Source organism: Anguilla anguilla, chromosome 18 (assembly GCF_013347855.1).
Source record: "Anguilla anguilla isolate fAngAng1 chromosome 18, fAngAng1.pri, whole genome shotgun sequence".
In the NCBI taxonomy this organism is placed as follows: domain Eukaryota; kingdom Metazoa; phylum Chordata; class Actinopteri; order Anguilliformes; family Anguillidae; genus Anguilla; species Anguilla anguilla.
The window spans coordinates 8,397,116-8,416,242 of record NC_049218.1 but is presented as its reverse complement, the minus strand read 5'-3'; the positions used below and the strand labels follow the sequence as shown (position 1 = coordinate 8,416,242).

Below are 19,127 nucleotides of genomic sequence, written 5' to 3'. Positions count from 1 at the left end.
TGATTTCAAAAATATTGCACCATGGAAAAGTGGTAAGTCACGTAGTAGTCAGTAGCATTGGGGGAATAGTGGAACTGACTCCCCACAGGCCCAAGTGGGGCTGGTGTGGGGTTTGTGCGGGGGTGGGGGGGTTGGGGGGGCGGTTGGGGGTTGGATTGGGTGCACAAATGACCTGAAATAAAAAAGTTTGCTTTAGGAAGGGGGCCCACAGCCCCCAGAACTTTGTGCTACATCCCTACCTTGGGTGAATACCTGGCCTGGAGCAGTATTTTGATTGGTGGCAAGTTTCACTGCCTGATCAGTGATGTAGTTATGATAATAACACTGCATTAAACACTTAGGAACCAGCTGGCACAGAGCCTCCTGTGGATGATGGTCTTGGTAAAGAGAAGATTACACTCAAGAATTTGAAAACCATAAAAGACAAGCTTTTACCCACCTTTAAAAACATATATTATTCCCTGTAAACTATATTATTGCACCAGCAGGTACAAATGTATATTTAAAGTTGTCAGAACTGTATTTTGTTGTTCAGGGAGAAATGGGTGAACAAATTCCTAATTTTGGGACTCCCCAGTTTCAAGTTACAAGCATATCAATAGTCAGTCTTAACAAATAAGATAATTATGTGTGGCCTGTATTCAACAATCAATCAACATCTGTCTTAACTTCCAACTCACAAAGGGCCCTTTTCTTCACAGACTCCAGTTTGACAAGGTTTAGTGATCAGAGAATTCCCCCCAAAAACCCAGCTTAATAGTCATCCAGAGTTAGAGCCAACATGCTGATTGGACACCAGCCTTAGTATGGGCGTGGGTACCAGAAACAGTGATTGCCAAACGAGTTCCACCTGAGGTAATTTGTGCTGAATCGCAGGTGTGTGGCTACTGAACCCGGGCTATCGAGTAGAACAGCCTTGGATGACGTACAGATCATGTGCTTACTAGTTCAGGACGGTTTCGCTTTTATTTTTTGTATTATTATAAGTGGCTCCCTTCTCCAAAATTGGCCTGCATCATTGTAATAACACTGGGGGAAAAAAAATGTTTGCATGTGGAAGGATATAAGAACATCTGATCTGCAGAGGATTATGTTGGGGGGTTTTTGTTTTTTTTTTTGCTTCAAAAATTCATCGGACAGAACCACAGATGTCAAAGGGGGACTGCCCCAGGAGAAGTCCCCAGGAAAAGATTCACTCCCTGCCTGCAGTTCCAGGTTGGTCAGCCTCCAGTACCCTGCTTCTATCTCACACGCAGCTAACTGAAGATATCTTGCATGCTTGATGTATTGCCACAATACGGGGATATTGTAGTTTTCTTGTGGAAGTACTGCGGCGCTTTCGGCCTGTGGGACAGAGGAAGGGCCGGTAGGGCTGGGGCTTGTAGTCTTTGGGCGCACAGCTCTGCAATCGGCCTCTTTGCAAAATAACTCCAGGGATCTCAAACCGCGGTCAGTTCTGAAGGGGTGCAGTCTACACTGGTTTTCAGTGTGTTTTAGCACTAAGTGTTCAGTTTGTCATTGATTGGATACACTGCGTTGTAGTTTCCTGATGGTTGCTCATCAGGAAACTACAAAAAAAAAAAAAAAAAAAAAAAACACCTGCAGAGTTTGAGATTCCTGCAAGAAGCTGAGTTTGTGATCTCCACCTCAGTGAAGGTGTTGGTACTGGGAAACCCCTGTTACAGCAAGCCATAGGAGCAGGAACGTGATAAGGGGGACATGACCTGACCTGACGTGACGTGAACTGGGGCAAAGTCAAAGTGTTCAGTGCCTTTGTCCTCTTAAACTCCGGAGCTTCACAGGGTTGCAAGGGCGCTTGGGTAATTGTCTGAGCGGGAGCGCAGAAACTCTGGGTACTTTCCTGAAACGCAGGGATGAGTTCTGCCCTGCGTTCAGTGCACACAAGACTTTCCATGTTTTTGTTTTCATGTGCTGATCATCTTTTCTGAGAATAGGGAAGTCATTTTCCAGAACTGATGGTATTTGAACGATGTCGTCACAGCAAAATGCTGGCAGCACCTTTTGTTTTGTGTTGTGTTGTTTTTTTTTTGTGACCTGAGTACGTTGCTAAATGCATAGCATTCCTGCTACTGTCCCCTCCGTGTTACATCATGGGTGTTGACTGACTGAATTGGCCTTTTGTGAGCCTCTGTTGACACCGTGTTCCGTCAGTCTTTATTTGTGTACGGTGCCATGTACAAACAAGGCGTCCCACTTTGCTTCACAATAGACTTTTTTTTTTTTTGTGGTTTAATTTTGGCTCTAATTTTAAAAACACAACTTGGGTTTGGTTTTTTTTATCGATGCAGGTATTAAATAGTAAACGGAGCAATAACAAACCAGGACAAAACGTTTCTATCCCATGGCTGTATAAACTCTGAACTCAAATGAATCCCAACTAATAATTCTTCACCTATGCGCTTACTGGTAACCAAGGGTCAATTGCAGCGTGCTTAGCTCCAGTTTAAACCTCTAGAGCATAGTATTGCATTACAACTGGACCAGCTATCCAAACCTGTGAAATAAGGATTAGCTGTTCCAGTTGTAATGCAGTTCTTTGGCATAGAGGGTTAAACCTGGGGTTTAAACTCCAGTTAAGCACACTGCAGTTGATCAAAATATATCTACTCTTGCTATTTAGATGTGCATCTATAATGTCTGTAAATGATTTGACTTTGCGCTCCCGCGCCACGTTTTGCCACTGCGGCATGAATGAGTAAGCCTATGGGTCGGGTCCGTGAGGGCCGTGCCGGGAGCCATTTTGTCCAGCTGTAGTCGAACGGGGGCCGATTCCTGCAGACCTTGACATGCTGAGTCATGTCTGGCATTCTGAGGCTACGGATTCCCACGGTGTCACACGCACAGGAGCTATGGGGGAGGCGAGGGGCGAGGGGCGGCGGTGTTGAGGGGGGTGGGGGGTTGGCGATTAGTTTCCACAACTGCCGCTTGCCTTCACGGAGCGCTCCACTCACCTGCGGCGTCACCTGTCACCTGTCCGTCACCAGGTAGACAAATGCTGTGGTGGGAAATGCCCCCCCATGAACTTTCCCACACAGGCGCCAATAATACCCGCTAATTTCCTGTCCGGTCACACGATTGTTGGCGCTCGGGCGCGTTGTGGGCATGTCAGCAAGCGCCTGACAACGTAGCAGCACGGAATGTAAATCAGCACTGTAGCCTTTGTTCGGGCAATTATGAGTGCCACCGGTGACAGCTCTTTGTAACTGTAAAGGCCAATCGCTTTTTTTTTGTGTGTGTGCTGGAGTCAAAGATACGTGATAACTGAATGACAGTAACGGAATATCACCAATACTATTAGTGTTCATATATCATATTATGTGGTCGGGATTATTTGAAAGGCACAGTATCCACCCTGCAATATCCACCATGTCACCACATCCCTGGTTTTCTGCATATGTCACCTGGGCTAATGCCAAGCATGCTTGGTGCCACAGACTCGGGGGAAGATGGCATTACATCATCCTCACCCAGCTGTAACTGTTACCATAGTAACCATAATCAAACCCGTTACCTAGACCGGACCGTAGGGAACTGGGCCTGTAACTCCGAGGTTGTGGGTTTGACTCCCAGGTGTGGTGCCGCTGCTGTACCCCGTACACAAGGTAAACTAACCTGAATTTGCTGCAATAAATGTCTGGTAGTATGTAAAAAAAATAAAAAAAATTTTTAACTGTGGACATTTATTGCATATATAGACAGTTAAGTCTGTTAAATGTCTAAATCCTTCCTGTTCAGTTTTCCATAGGCACTTTTCGGGCAACCACCAGATGATTAGTCCTGGGAACAGTCTTTGATGCCATAATCACAAATATTGTGATTATGGCATCATGGTCATGGGGACTACTGATCTGATTTTTTTAATTTATTGTAGACTATACGGCAATAACACACAAAAAATAACTTCCCAAATTTAGTAATTCAGAAGAGCTGGAGGGTGTTTACCGGGCTTTTTCCCCCCCACTGGACTGCGGAGCACTGACAGTGACCCTCGGGTATCGCTATGAGATCTGGAATTGTCCTGAAAGGCAGACTTTGATGCACTGAACCTGCGGTGACAGTCGCTGTAATAACACGAGCGGTTATTATCTGAGATTAACTGCGCCGATCCCATGGCAAATCTGATTATTGGCGTGTCCTGCAGCGTGAGTCAGTGCTTCGTGAGCGATTGTGGCTTAAACATCAGAGCCTGCAACCACTCCACACTCATCTCTGACTGAATTGAGTCAGAAGCCGCGTCGTCTGGAAAGCCATTGAACACAATACGATAACATTGCGGAGTAACACGATTACAGATGCACGTCTGCAGTAATAACCCATACGATATTAATGCTCCATGTTTATCATCTGCCCTCAATTGTATTTACAGTTGCAGCCGAATTACATTTTGCTGTCTAGTGCCTGATTTGTAAAGGTCTTGTGTTGCTCATTTACTCTTAATTCCACTATTCAACTCTGGGGGAGGGGGGGGTGGGGGGGGGGGAGGGGGGGGGGGGGGGGGAGGAGAGAGATAGAAAAAACTGAAACAAATCTGTTCTTCAGAAAATGCCAAACTCAGATGAAGTTTCTTGAAGCCAGCCGCATGTCTTTCCGCGGTGCGTCTCCAGCGCTATGCTAACGCCGTCCCTGGCGCTAACCAGCTCTGTAGCGAGCCGCCTGCCCTCGGATGTCTGACATCACAAGACTACTTTTCCTTCAATGAGAATGATGCAAATGTGATGCAATCCGTGCAAGCTACAGCCCATCCCCCCCCCGTCCCTCCCTCCCTCCCTCCCTCCTAACGCCGCCCTTCCACCCCCCATCCCACCCCGCTCCCCCGGGCACCCTCTGAGCGGGACCAGTGGAAGCTCGACCCGGCTGCGCCGCACACGCGGGGGTGCGGCAGGGGGGAGGTCCAACGGCTGTTCCCTTCTAAAAATAATGCAGGCCTATTATCTCCATGCACCCGGTGACCCAGATTGCTCATCAAAGAACAGGGACGACACACGCATTCACACGCGACCGGTGTGCCTCAAACGTGCACTTTTCCTAACTGGTAACCCATTCCCATTAACATTAGTAACTGAGTAACTGTAATGTGAAAAACAAGTGTTCTGTTTAAAACATTTTTTTGCCCATAAATATGCCAAATTCCCTTCACATACTGTAGACAATTCCATTAACTGGAATAAGATCGGGTGAGTGAATTAAATCACTACAAAAAGAATCTTTAACCATGGTAACCTTAAGCTATAGATATCTTTGTTTGTTTTTATTTTTATTATTTTTTGTAACCGCAAGAATATTAATTAAACTGACATGCATTCAAACACTCTGGTCCATATAGATTTTATTAAAGCAGATGAATATGAAAATCTAGAAATAAGGTTATATTTTGCCCGTATTGATGATAACAGGAGCTTGGCTGGCCTCTTGCCTTGTCATTATATTTTTATATCTCAATGGCTCAGTTAACCCAGCAGTCAAAGATTTTCCTTATGCGACTAATTGAGCTGCAGCCTTCTCTTTTATTGCCGAAAGTGAACAAATGGATTATGGGAGCAGCATCTAGAGGGTTCAAATGCGTCAAACTCTCACCTGCCTCGGGTTCTGAAATGACATTGTTCTGTTCAGGAATGATGGGGTGTGTACCTTTCAGATTTCTATACGTGTGGACTTAGATCTAAGTGGCTAGTAGGCTAGTAGGCTTTGCTTCATGCGGGTCATACTGAGCACTATTATTTTTGTTATTTGCAGCTTTCTCCTATATTGCAGAATTCAAACAGAAATGGATTATGGATGGTTTTCATGTTAATTTGGCGATCTGAGTTTTCCTACCATGACTATTTCTACCTTTTGCAGTTACAGCAAATTGTCTCTCTTACAAAGTTCGGCATTCGTGTCCGTAGTACTCCTGCTCTGTCTACAGCACATTTCATTTGTAAAACAAAACACTGCGCACTGGAGGGAACCGCAGCGAGAGGTTCGTTAAGGTTAGAAACTGGGCCCTGATTGGCTCAGTTTTTATTTTAAATGATGTCATTGCCTCAGTCAGCTCCTAGTACAGCATGGGGTGAGTCTAACGATCGACATCGTGCTTTTATACTAAGTGTGTGTTTGTGTGTGTGTGTGCACCTTCCAGCTGCAGTATTACTCTTTCACAATTGCACATTTTAGCAGGGGAAGCTGTATAATGGTGTGCAGGTAGAATGACTCTCAAGGGGCCCATAACTCCTGTAAGAACAGTCAGGGTGTCCAGCTGCCTGAAGTTCTGTGGTTATTTCCAGGGTCATTCTGTGTTACACATAAGAAATGGATCTCCCTCAGCTAAGGCCTAGGGTGCCTCCATGCTGTGTGTGTGCGTGAGTGTATGCACGTTTGTGAGAGACGTGTGTGTGAGTCTACGCATGTCTGAGAGAGGCGTGTGTGTTTTTGTGCGCGTGTCAGAAGGGCACCACGTACGTGTGTGTGCGTGCGCTTGCGTGTACGTGTGCGTGCACATGAGAGAGGGGTACGTGTGTGTGCGCGTGTGTGCGAGAAGGGCACGCGTGAGAAGGGCACGTGCGCGTGTGTGTGTGCGCTTGCGTGTGTGTATGCGTGCACAAGAGAGAGGGGTGTGCGTGTGCGTGAGAAGGGCACGTGCGTGTGTGTGTGTGACATACCTCCAGGTTGCATGCACTTGCAGACTGTCATAAATCCACCCTACAGCGCCAGTCCCGCACATCCTCACACTCCTTATTATGGGATCAAAGATGGCTCCGGATGAAAGGCGGCGTAAATGGCGGCTCTGAGCTTTCTGTGGGGATCGGCCGCCGTGCTCGTTTCTGCAGCCGATGCGACCTGAATCAATGGGACGTGCGGGACCCCAAAACGCTTAGTTTAGGCACCAGTCACCATCCAAAAAGCCGATCGGAAGCAGACGACCCGCGGACAAAAGCTTCATTTTAAAACTCTTTAACCCTTCACACTAGCAAAGAGAAACTTGGCAGCAGTATTCAGACAAAATAATTCTTTTTTGTGATTTTATGTATTGGTTACTTTGTTAATTCCCTGAGGGTCCAAATTTTACTGGCATCTAAAGAGTTAGCGTGTCAAAATCTCATCTGATCCGGGTCCTGAAACAATATTGTTCTGTTCAGGTTTGACGTGGTCTGTACCTCTGGATTTCTATACATGTGGACTTGATCTAAGTGAACAGTGACTCAAGTTCATGCAAGTCAGACTGTCTTTGATAGGAATTGTATTATTATAATTTTTTTTTTTTTTGTTGAAGGAAGTCACCAGAGGAAGAAATTTGTCTGGGGTCTCAGACCACAATATCCTGAACACACTATCCTGCTCTAGGGCAGAGGAGATTGAGATGGATCCTAATTCATCCGTACTGTACTTCATTTGTACATTAGCCCTTCTGCACTGTAATGCTGTTCTAATGTGCATTAGTATTACTGTAAGTACAGCAGCGCTAATGCACATAGGAATGTGTGTATTAGTACTACTGTACTGTAGTGTACATTAGCTTTTCTGTACTTTATTAGCACCTCTGTTGTGTAGTATGAAATAGCCCTACTGTACTGAGAGAATTAGCTTTCCTGTACTTTGTTTGTGTATATTAGTACTACTGAACTGTAATGCGAAATAGCCCTACTCTACTGAGAGCATTAGCTTTACTGTACTTCACAGTTTGTGTAAATTAGTACTACTGTGTACTGTAGTGTATATTAGTACTCTACTGTTTGTGTATATCAGTATTACTGTACTGTAGTGTGCATGAGTCACACTGCATTGTGTGCAATGGCTTTTCTCTATTTTACTGTACGTCTGCATTTTCAAGGTCAGGGAAGAGCAAAGACTGCTCCTCGTGGGGGCCTTGCAGGGATCTGTGACTGTTGAATTTCCTGCATATTAAGCGCTGACCTTCCCCATTACATCTACATTTCAAAGGCGGTGTCGAACACAGGGGAAGTCCTCATAGCTCAGAGAATGCTGTCGTTTCAAAGGCCTTATTCTGAATTTTGCTGACTTTAAAGGGATGGTTTCTGAGTTTTTGGTATTATTTCAGTTTGAGTGTGTGGTTGGTTTTTGAGGCCCACGCAGTCTTTGTTTGCGATGAAGGACATTTTAGGTATTTATAGAAGTTTCTGATGATTTGTTGGCTTTACAATGGCTGTGTGAAGGAGTCTCTGGGGGGGTTTGTGGTCTAAAGCACGAAAATACACTTCAAGTAACTCTGAAGAGGTCTGTACAGTGATGATATGTTTCCAGAGGGTGTACATACAAACACATAAATTTTACACATTTTAATTCACAATTACTATATATAGCAGTGATAAATAGTGTGCCATTACTACTTTCCTTGACTCTTGACTCCAGAGGTTGTACTTTGTGCATTTTACCCCTCTGTCCTTCACAAAATAACCAAGATGAAATGTTGTTTTATTTTTATTATGTTCAGAAAATGTATTTGGTATGTGTTTCTTTTATGTCATCAAATTTTAAAAACAAAAAAATATTGACTTTATAACTTTCTGGCCAATCATAACCTTGCGTAGGTTTAGCCCCATTTGGAGGCAACAAGTCAAACTCCTCAATCCTGTCCACTCCAGTGTGTAAGGATCTTGCCAATTATCTGAGATTGTGATGGTCCTCTGCGTTAGGATGGCAGAATTGACTTGAATAATTAACCACACACGTGACGTGCTTATGCAGCCGAGTTCAGAGTCCGCAAGTTGCCGCGTGACTGTCCGCTGCATGCTGTGACATCACCCCTAGAGAAACAAATAGGTCTATGATTACTTCCCTTAGCTGGAGACCAGTGGCCTTCAGCTCAGCAGGCTAATCGTACGTCTCGTTGTGCAGAGATACGATTAGCGGCTAATCGTATCCCCGCACAGATAGGGACGGCGGCTCAAAACTTGCAGCGAAACTCACCAAATTGCACATAATACATATGGTCTGGGAATGTTGCTCATATAAATCAGCTGAATTCACTTACGTTCTCCGGTTAGCTGCTCCGGGTAAGCGTGTCTGTTAAATTAGCATAATGTAACAGGATGGGATCATGGGAACAGGGTCTACCGAGGTCTGCTGTTTATATAAGGTCGCAGCAACGTGGGAGGAGAATCCTCAGATCATTCATCCATCCGTCCATCTATCCATTGTCTAACTCGCTTATTTCTGGTCAAGGTCACGGGAGGCGCTAGATTAGCTTCTAAGAAAAATAAGCTCTCTGTGCTCCCAGTAATAGTTTTGTTTCAAATGGAACTTTGGTGTTTGGAGTGTGAAAATGAACTTTTCTGATCCAGCACAATTTTGTGAATGGGATTTTTTTTTTCACATGGCACACCTGACCTCGACACAGCCTTACCTTGGCACGGCACAGCAGTTGGGAAACGTCCTATATGCTGCAAGTACACAGGCATTCCTGTACAACAGATCAAGAGGGACAGGGTAGAGAGAGCCTCCTTCCCCCCCGCCTCCCCAACCACCCCCCACTCAGCACGCAACACAAACTCTCTCTCTCTCTTTTTTTTTTTTTCTTTCCTGGGAATCCCCAGCGGTAAGCCTCCAGCCGCTCTCTCTGGTTTTGGATGCGTACTTGGCGGCGTAGATGGCAGGATGTTCATGAAGCTGAGATGGTTTCGACACCCCCACCACCCCCAGGATCTTGTAGCCTTGTCGTGTCTGAGAAGAGAAATGAATGTGAATGCAAGGCAGGTGCCCAACCCTAGGGCCTGGAGAGAGGGGGGGGGGGATTTTTTATTTTATTTTTTTTTGGCTTGGCAAAACAGTATAGTGCAATGCTTGCTGTGGAGAAAATGGTAGGTATTGACAGAAATAGGATTCTGCAAACATTCGCCCTGAATAAAACACATTTAATAATAGATGGCTGTTCTATTTTTGGTGGAGAGCAGGGGTAAAACAAACAGTGTTTGTGGCTAATAGGTGTCGAGTGATTTTTCCACTGTCCAGGCCAACACCGCGTGGGTAGGTCCAGCTGGGGGCGCGTGCCGTCTCGCGCGCGGGTTGGTTTGCTGGCGATTCACCGGCGTGTGATGTTGGCTGGTGACGCAAAGCATGCTGGGTGGGGGGCACTGTGGCAGCACTGTAGCAGCAGCAAAAGAGTTGATGGAAGACCATTTAACATACAGATGCAATTTTCTCAGCTGAGTAGTTTCCAATGACTGCCCATCAAGGTACCCAATGTTGAAAAAGCCAGTGGATGGATGGGAGGTGGGGGTGGGCATTTGGCAGATGGGAGGTGGGGGTGGGTGGGCACTTGGCAGGTTTTTGCTGCCCAAAAGCCTGTGTGTGTTTGAGTGTAGACCACTCCACTCACTGTACCCTTGCAGACACTGGCTGTGTCCTGGGATAGCGTCGCCTCTTCCTCTCTGATTTATGGGGACTCCTAAAAGTATGGTTTACTCATTGAAAAGTGTGCTCCCAAATACGTACATCATCCAGGGATTTTAAGTACACTACACTTAGAGAACACTTTGCCTAATTAACAACTTCCTAGTCAATTCTTGATCTACTCAACTCAGCTTACTTGCCTACTATTCAGTATATGTCTTGGACACAGCCTTCGACACTGTGGCAGCAACTGCAATCCCACTGTGTGCTTTAAGCCCAGGTACAATCAAGAGAGGAGGCACAGGCCCCTGTGGGCCACTGCATGGTGTAGTAAAGGGAACAGGGCTCAGCTCAAAGGTCAAGACACCTTGTACCCCAAATTTCTTCCATATAAATAAATGGATTTTGCATATCTAAAAAAGGAAATGACAACTTGAAATTTATCTTTGGATTTTTTTATTTGATAAGAAAAGACATTTACAAAAAAAAAAAAACAGTTAATAAGATGCATTTATTTACAGCAGTATTGCACAATTCCAATTTTTAAAAGGCAAATTTTCAGTGCAAATTAAGAAATTTAAAAAAAAAAAAAAAAAAACATTTTGCTACAAATGTACTGGGTCTGATAAAGTGGAATAAAACAGTTAAAACATTTTCTGGAGGTGTTCAGTGCAAACAGCAATTGAACAGGTCATGTTGATAATAGCAATTAGTGCATGTGTAGTGCACTCTCTTCCTCATACTTCAAGAGAAGGCAGTCAATCTTCAATCGCACAACTGTTCAAATATTGCATTGTAAAAAGACTGAATTCACTTCTTCTGCAAAAGTTGGTGGTTAATGCAGGCTAATGAATCCCAGACCAAAGTGTCCATATTTCCAGAAGTTTCTATTTAAATTTCAATTTAAGTTGAAATTTAACCAACCGGTCCAAGGCTTATTCGACTGGAAAAATTTCAGCTCAGTATTTCTCTGAGAATAGTACAGTGGAATGAATGAGCATATTCTGAGAAATATTAAAATGTATCGTCTTCATCAACGCACAACCATGCTCCCAATTTTAATCCTTTTCATATGACATTCTGAACAGGAGATTCTACAGACCCTCTTTATCTTCCATCTACAGTCTGAACTGGCACAATTTAATTTCCTTAAATGGCTAAAAGGTCACATGGAGTCATTTTTACAAACATAAAAATAGGTCACTGAAATAATTTCAGATTAGTGTGACAGATAAGCGCTAAAACATCACTACACAGCTAAGGACCTTACTAATCTAATTACCGTTAAAGCATAATTTAACCAGACTGAATCCAACTCATTGTGACCAAGCATCATAACAATATTTAAGCGTTTGCCAGAAAATGATGTACATGGGACAGAACCGAAACTAGGGTCGATGTCTGCAAGAAGCACACAAAATCTATCCCTTGTTTTGACTGAAGGACTTGCGACCAACAAAAGGAATGAATCGGACATGCCGTATGTCTGCGGTACCGTTAACCATGTGACCTCCCCCTAGTGACCATGTAATTGCTCCCCCGTTGGAATGTTCTGTTTAACTCACAAATGTATTCAAAATTTTTGTTTCTGGAAAAAGTCACCTCTTCCACTTTGGCCTCTAAACTAGGAGTGTCAATAACAGTCCTAGGTGTCACCACAGTCTGCAGGTTTTAACTCCAGTCCGGATGAACCAGAGTTACATGCAGGTCTACCTCCATTCGGGGTGAACCAGAGTGTTAAGCAGGTTTTTTGCGATTTCCTTTCAAACTGCAGCCATCGTGGGCCTAGGGAACAAGGTGTGTTGCCAATGAGTGACTTAATTACCTAAATTCAAAAGCACACTCGGAAACCTGGAGGGCAGTTGAGCCCTCCAGGGCTGGAGTCCAATACCCGTGCTTCATAATTACCTTCGGACTCGGGTTCCTACAGAAAGGAGGTGGTAAAGACTCCAACCCCTTCTCTCTGTGTATGACAACTAGAACTAAACCACTACAAAACCTGCGTTCATTTAAATGGCTGATACACTGAGACTTGTGTACGAACATACGCTTTTGATGGTCTGGAATCTAGAAACTGCCTCTACTGGGATTGATAATATTAGACTGGTTAACCAGGCAGAGTCAACTGCCTTTTACAACACAGCATTAACCAATAATGCAGCCCACCGTACAGGGAACAACGGGCAATACAATATCATTCTCACAACAATACAATGACACCGTCGTGCCGGACGGTTATCGCAAAACTTCCAGGAATCACATTTCATTGCTGAACGACTTTGATAACGGAAGTTACCATCATCATCATCATCATCATCATCACGATCTCTTTAACACTGATTTAAAATCCTTCTCTGGACCACACAAAAAAAGGCCTTACAGGTACACTCCATCAAGTTCAGACCATAACACAGTCGCTCTTGAGTACACAAGAAGCCAAGATCAGACTCCAAATGTGATGCATATTGATTTACCCAGATCCTGGATGAGAAACACTCTTACCTCCCCCTATGGCATGTCAACAATGCAAGACTGATGAGGGAATACTTTCAAGAAGTACTTTGAACTAAATGGGAGAACAGAACATCAGAATAATCTAAATATATTCACAGAATTTCAAAAATAGATTTTCATGGTTCATAAACTTGTTGCTTGAAACAGGACACTTGCTTTTGGAAATTCATCTAGCCTGTGATTTTTATTCAGCCAATGAAATGCTTTGATTTCTATCATTTCTGTGCAAATGGTGATCACTGATTGGCCTTGAGTTACTTGCGTCCCGCTGCTGTTCTAAGAGAAGTGCAAAACAACGAATAATGAGGAGCAGAAGATAACAGCATGAGGAAGAGGAGGAGCTGGCAAGCTGTGGGAGTTGTGAACTGATTGACCACTTCAAATGAAACAAATTTTTAAAAAAACACACACACACATTTAGGAGTACACTCATTAAAAAAAAAAAAAAAAAAAAATTAAATACAAAAAGAAATAAATAGTTACAGGAAATGAACATAATGTGGGAAATGTGGGAAAAGGGATAACCTTTGGATGTACATGACATACAGGCAACTTAAAAGCGCTAATGCGTATCCACAGGGCTTTGTCTGGTGCGTAAGCTGGTTTTGATCCCCATCTCTGGACAGTATCTTTGGCGTTGTTTTTTTTTTTTTTTTTTGCATCGGCTCAGCTCTCCAAGTTTAGCAGGAAAACAGTTATGAGGTACGATTCCAACTTTTTATCCAAATCCCACTGGAACAGTTTCATTCTTCTTTTTTCTTTTTTCTCCCCCCCCCACCCCCGTCGCATTCATCCCAAACCGGTCCAAGGGGAGGAACCACTCATGTTCTCAAAGAAGGTACGAGCGTCAATAACCAGGTTTTTTTTTTTTTTTTTTGAAAGGACATGAAGCAGGTATCCAGAGCCAGGCTCACAGACAGAATGAAAGGTAGTAAAAAATACTTCTTTAAAAAAACTAATTTAAAAAAAAAAAAAAAAAAAAAAATGAAAGCCTACAGTACATATTCACATATCTACAGTGTGCACAACAAAAGGCATCCGGACGCTACGGGCTGCTGGGCGTGTGGTGGTGGTGGTGGTGGCGGCGGTAGGAACATCCGTGTGCCCGTCCATCATCTCTGTCTCAGGATGATCTGAAGAAGCCGCCGGACCAGGAGGCTGATCCAGAGCCGGAGGGCCGGTCTGTTCTGGCCCCGCCCCACGTCCAGCCAGTTGGCTCGGCCGTTCCTATCCCGGACTCCCTGCAAAGACAAAAAAACGGAGAAAAGGGGGTGCGGTCAGCGCCAGGCCGAGAACGCCGAGTCACAGCAGAACGACGGGTCCCGGGGGGGGGGAAACGCCCGAAACGTGATGAACGCGAAGACAACCCCCGGGATGCTGCTAGCCTATCGGGCTATCTCAAAATCCAAATCCGGCCCTGGTTTTCTTTTCCTCCCGGGCAATTAACTGCACAATTAGCGCTGCTGATTTGCCAGACTGTCTTCACACCTGACTCCCAGGCAACAGGAAGTGGTGGGAAAGCCCAGCAGATCTCAGCCCTCGAGGACACGGTTTCAGGAACACGGGTCTGCTCCGGTCTATTCTGACCGTCCCAGAACACTCTGTGTCAACACCTTGCTAACGGTGCTAACCGATTTTAATTTTCCTCCCACACCTGTACAGGCCAAAAGGAGGACCAAAAATGGCATGGTCTGTGGCATGACACTGTCTTCTCCTGGGACCCCATAGTCAATCAAACTGTTTTCAGATCTAACCTTGCCATATTGAATAGAATAAAAAAAAGCATCTGCAAAAAATGTTCTCTCTCAAGTGGTTTTTTTTTTTTTTGTTTTGTTTTTTTTTGGGGAGGGGTGAATGGGGGGGGGCAGAACAGATGTAAATTACTGCCTGGTTGACTGCAGCTGCCAGTAAATGACTGCGGTATTGTGGGAAGGGGCAGAGTTAAACCCTCGTCCCCGTCACTGCCTGCACCTCCTGTAAACCTGGAGACTGCAGGGTGGAAACCCTAAAAGCAGAGGAAGGTGTTCATTACTTGCCAGTTCTGGGAAGGGAGAGGGAAGGTAATTGCCATGTTGAAGTGCTACGTTGTTAACACTGTTGATCTCAAGAGGTGTTTGGTGGTGTGGAAAGGGGGCGAGTTTCAACAAGCTTCTAAAAAAAAAAAAAAAAAAAAAAAGGGGAAAAAAATAACAGTGCCCATTTCTCATACTGTAAAACTGTTCAATTGGTAGCACCATTCCAAAGAGTCAGCTAACGAGGAAGACCCGATTTCCAGCTAGGGGGGTTTTTAGTTGGTCAGTGGCTGGGGGGAGGGGAGGGGAGGGGAGTCTACCCTGAAGGCCAGTCTTAGACTTTGTAGACACAAAATCAGGAATACTCAGATTTTGCCCTCAGGGTCAGTCAGTCCTACTTCTGGTCTTCTCTTCTGCCTGATAGTCCTTATTCCAATAACATCACCCGAGATTCCACTCACCAGGGGCGTCAGGTTTAAATCATTCCCTGATTAGAGGGGAGGGATGAAAACCAGCATTACTGCTGTCTGACCTCCAAGGGCCAAACTTCAGCTTTGACCAGCACCTGCCTGTATCCCATCATGCACCTCCCGCTCTGCATTTCGAACCCTCCGGAGTACAGGCGCTCTGTCTAAATACCCAGCCATCTCCACCGAGACTTGGGGAAAACGCTCACTTTGGAATGCTCTAGAAGCCCTTTACATGCCAGTAAAGTTTGCCAGCTGCTCCAACATTCAGAACAAAATCCCTCTTTCTCATGGTTGCACGCTTTGGTCAGTTACGTTCTGTTAAAAATTCAGCGGGAGCGTTTTCAAATTGTACCAGCGTCCAAAGAGTTCGCTGCCATCAACTTAAAATGCAACACTGAGCATGCACAGCCAGCTACTTCCAGTCAACACAACCTATTCGCGTAGAATCTACTTAACCTACGGAAAACGGTATTGAAATCCAAAAGGAGGCCCTTCTGGACTGGTCAATGAAATGCCAAAACAATGGATTAAGCACGTTTCAAATAAGGATAGGAAACACTTTCTCCACATAGATCACTCCAACAGGCTTCTAATGCATCCTGTTGGCAAAGGGGGAGATTTAGTCATAAGTCAAGTACTTAAAAAGCTGCCAAAATAAAATAAAAAAAAGACTATTAAACTACCAGGCCGTATTTTTACAGCTTTCCAGTTCAATGAAAATGAACTTAGTCACACACTCCTCTCTCTACCCCCGTCCTTATCCAGCATGACTCGTAGCCTCTTTGCACAACCTTAAGAAGACACCAGCCTGTTCCATGTAAAGAAATGAGGGGTGGGGGGGGGGGAGGGGGTGTTTTGAGGTGTGGCTGGAAGTTGTCACACAACTGGCTCAGAGCCTACAGCTGTGTAATTTATTGCACCCCCCCCCCTTCTCTGTAGTATACAGGCCCATAGTACAGATCCAGATTTCAAAACAAACACAGGAAGCAGAGAGGATCTGGCCTTCCCTAATCACCTTCTCCCGTTTGTGCTAACACAAGGTGCGTTTTTCTGTTTCTGCAACCCTCCGAAACGCTGACGAATGGGTCATCTGGGCTGGTAGCCCATGTTACAATGACCAATGTTACAATGCTATGGCCCCAGTCCACAAACTGCAGAAACCACAACCACTGCTGCACGTGCACATAAACAAATCAAAGTACACATCTGCCTAATAATAATAATAATAATAATAGTGTGTTTCATTATTGGTACGCTATTATTGGTATTATAAACTACACCAAATGATTGCTTTTGCACATGAGAACTGGATGAGATGAATTGTTATTGAATTGTTATATTAATGTAGTAACGCTAATAACAAAGCCGAGTGCTGGCTAAGGCAGCCTTTCCCCTTTTAGAGCTGCTGGTTGCTACATCACCGGTCTGCCTGTGCACGCTCAGACGTGTGTGAAAGCGGGCGGCTCTCCGCTCTGGTGCCGAGGCGTGGAGATGACGCGTCAGGCCGAACCCACGAACACTATCGCGGGCGAAAACGCACGCAAGCCTTCATAAATTTGAGCGGCTGAACTGTTGGAAACGGTGAAACAATGAGGTCCTGAGAGCTTTGGAGAGGGAGAGGGGGAGCTGAGGAGGAGGAGGAGGTGGGGGGGGGAGGGCGTGAAGGTGGGGGTGTGGGGGGTGAGGGGTTGGGCCGGTCGAGCTGAGCGGAGGAACGAGCAGCTTTCCAATTGCGCAAATCCAGGGATTAGACTCGGCGTTCGCCAGCTATCCATCGGAGCCCGGGCCGCAAGCTTGGCTTTCACTGGGTCACAGGAGGTTAGTGGGGGGGGGGGGGGCAGCCAACTCTCGAAAATTACCTCCACAGACTTGGCAGAAAGGGGAGCAGTGGGGGGGGGGGGGAGGGGGTGAGAGAGAGGCCCAAAACAGGTGCGGACTTTTGGCTCGGAGACTTGGCAGGAGCTCGCTTGTTTGGCACCAGCCGACCGCGATAAGCGGCAGGCATTTTCCTCAGGGGCACTCTGCCTAGACCCCGCCAGGAAGCACACACCATAAACGCGATTCCTGTTTAGAAACAAAAAGAACCCCCCGCACCCCCCCAGCCCCCCCCCCCCACCCAAAACAAAAAAAAAAAAAAAAAAAACCCACAAAACATTTGTCAAATCCTGTGTGCGCGACTTTTCGCCGGCGTCTTTGATGGTTATCTCCCTGGTTTCAGGCCAGGGCTGGCATTGTTGGGACGAGCCGCGGAACAGGACGTGGGTCTGGGAAAAGGCGGATGGCGTCTGAAGGAAACGCTTAAGGTGCTGCGGGCGGGAGAGAGGAGGTCCCGCGTCGGGGAAATGCGGCGCACGAACGCCTGCACCGCCTGCCCGCCAGCCCGCCAGCCCGCCTGCCCGCAGCGCACGCCGTGCGTCGCCGTGGAGGCGACTCCCGCGGCCGCAGATGTGCCAGGAATACCGCCGCTGCGCCCACACCGAGGCCAAAAATCACAAACGGCCCATAAACCCAACTGCCTGCTTAGACTGGGGAAACAGGTGCCGAGGAAATGCATCCAAGCACAAACGCGTTAACCCTTAAGACTGCCCTGCAGTGGCTGACGGCTAACTGAACACATGAAACCTGGTGCATCTGTCACCAAGTTATTCCTGTATAGTGGTGCCACAAATTAGCAAGCTTGCAGATGGTACCATGGGGAAATTCCAGCATAGCTGGTGCCGAAGAATCTGTGACATGCCTGCACGGTGGCAGACTAGCTATGTCTGTATGGTTATAGTCTACCTTATGAGGTTTGTATGGTTATGGTCTACCTTATTAAGTCTGTATGGTTATAGCCTACCTTATGAGGTCTGTATGGTTATGGTCTACCTCATTATGTCTGTATGGTTATAGCCTACCTTAGGAGGTCTGTATGGTTATGGTCTACCTTATTAGGTCTGTATGGTTATAGTCTACCTCATTAGGTCTGTATGGTTATAGTCTACCTTATGAGGTTTGTATGGTTATGGTCTACCTTATTAAGTCTGTATGGTTATAGCCTACTTTATTATGTCTGTATGGTTATAGCCTACCTTAGGAGGTCTGTATGGTTATAGTCTACCTCATTAGGTCTGTATGGTTATAGGCTACCTCATTAGGTCTGTATGGTGGTAGCCCACCTTGCTCTACCTGTCATAACCAGTCATGTTCATGCCACTGCTCCATTAATTCATGAATATTAATGAGCATTCTATATTCTACAGATTGGCTATTTTACCATAATTAGGTCTGAGTAGATTAATCTGATTATCTTTGCCTCTTTTCTGATTTTGGTAACATAGGCGCAAACTCCTGTATGAGGTCAACAGTGGTGTTTGACCTGGGTACAATATGGTTATATACTGTTAGAAGTATTTTGAGTATGTAGATCATCCAGGATATCCTTCATATATGTTCTCAAATGGTGGCCTCCTCAATAGCATTAAGGGGGCACTGGACCCAAGCACCCCATACCCAATATCAAGACGTTCTTTGCCACCCACAGAAAGATAAAATGCTTTGATATAATAACTGCAGGATATAAATTTCCCTTTTTTGTCTAAAATGGCCAAATATTATTTAATAATTATTTTAATATTAATTTTTGACCAACTATTAAGCCAAAAGGTAAAATCCTCCCCCAAAACCCCAATCAGCCAGACAACTGACTTTGCAGACAACCAAGTAAAATCTATTTTGTAGGAAAACAGCTGTAGCTATACCTGCACAGTGGTAGCCTACCAAGCTAGGCCCGTGGGGCAATAGC

General features: G+C 45.3%; 1 protein-coding gene and 1 long non-coding RNA gene across 2 annotated transcripts in view; one reads left to right on the top strand and one right to left on the bottom strand.

Annotated features, from left to right (window-relative positions):
- The first annotated feature begins 1,137 nt into the window (after positions 1-1,137).
- Positions 1,138-13,963, top strand: LOC118218014. The gene is made up of 3 exons (XR_004763351.1): positions 1,138-1,215; positions 13,744-13,789; positions 13,881-13,963. It is a non-coding gene; the product is annotated as an uncharacterized LOC118218014 (long non-coding RNA).
- Positions 13,464-19,127, bottom strand: part of bcl2l11 (BCL2 like 11) — a 21,840-nt gene continuing 16,176 nt past the window's right edge. Inside the window, exon 4 of the mRNA XM_035400324.1 lies at positions 13,464-14,102. Coding sequence (XP_035256215.1) covers positions 13,974-14,102 — 129 coding nt within the window. The 3' untranslated portion in view covers positions 13,464-13,973. The remainder of the gene's footprint in view (positions 14,103-19,127) is intronic.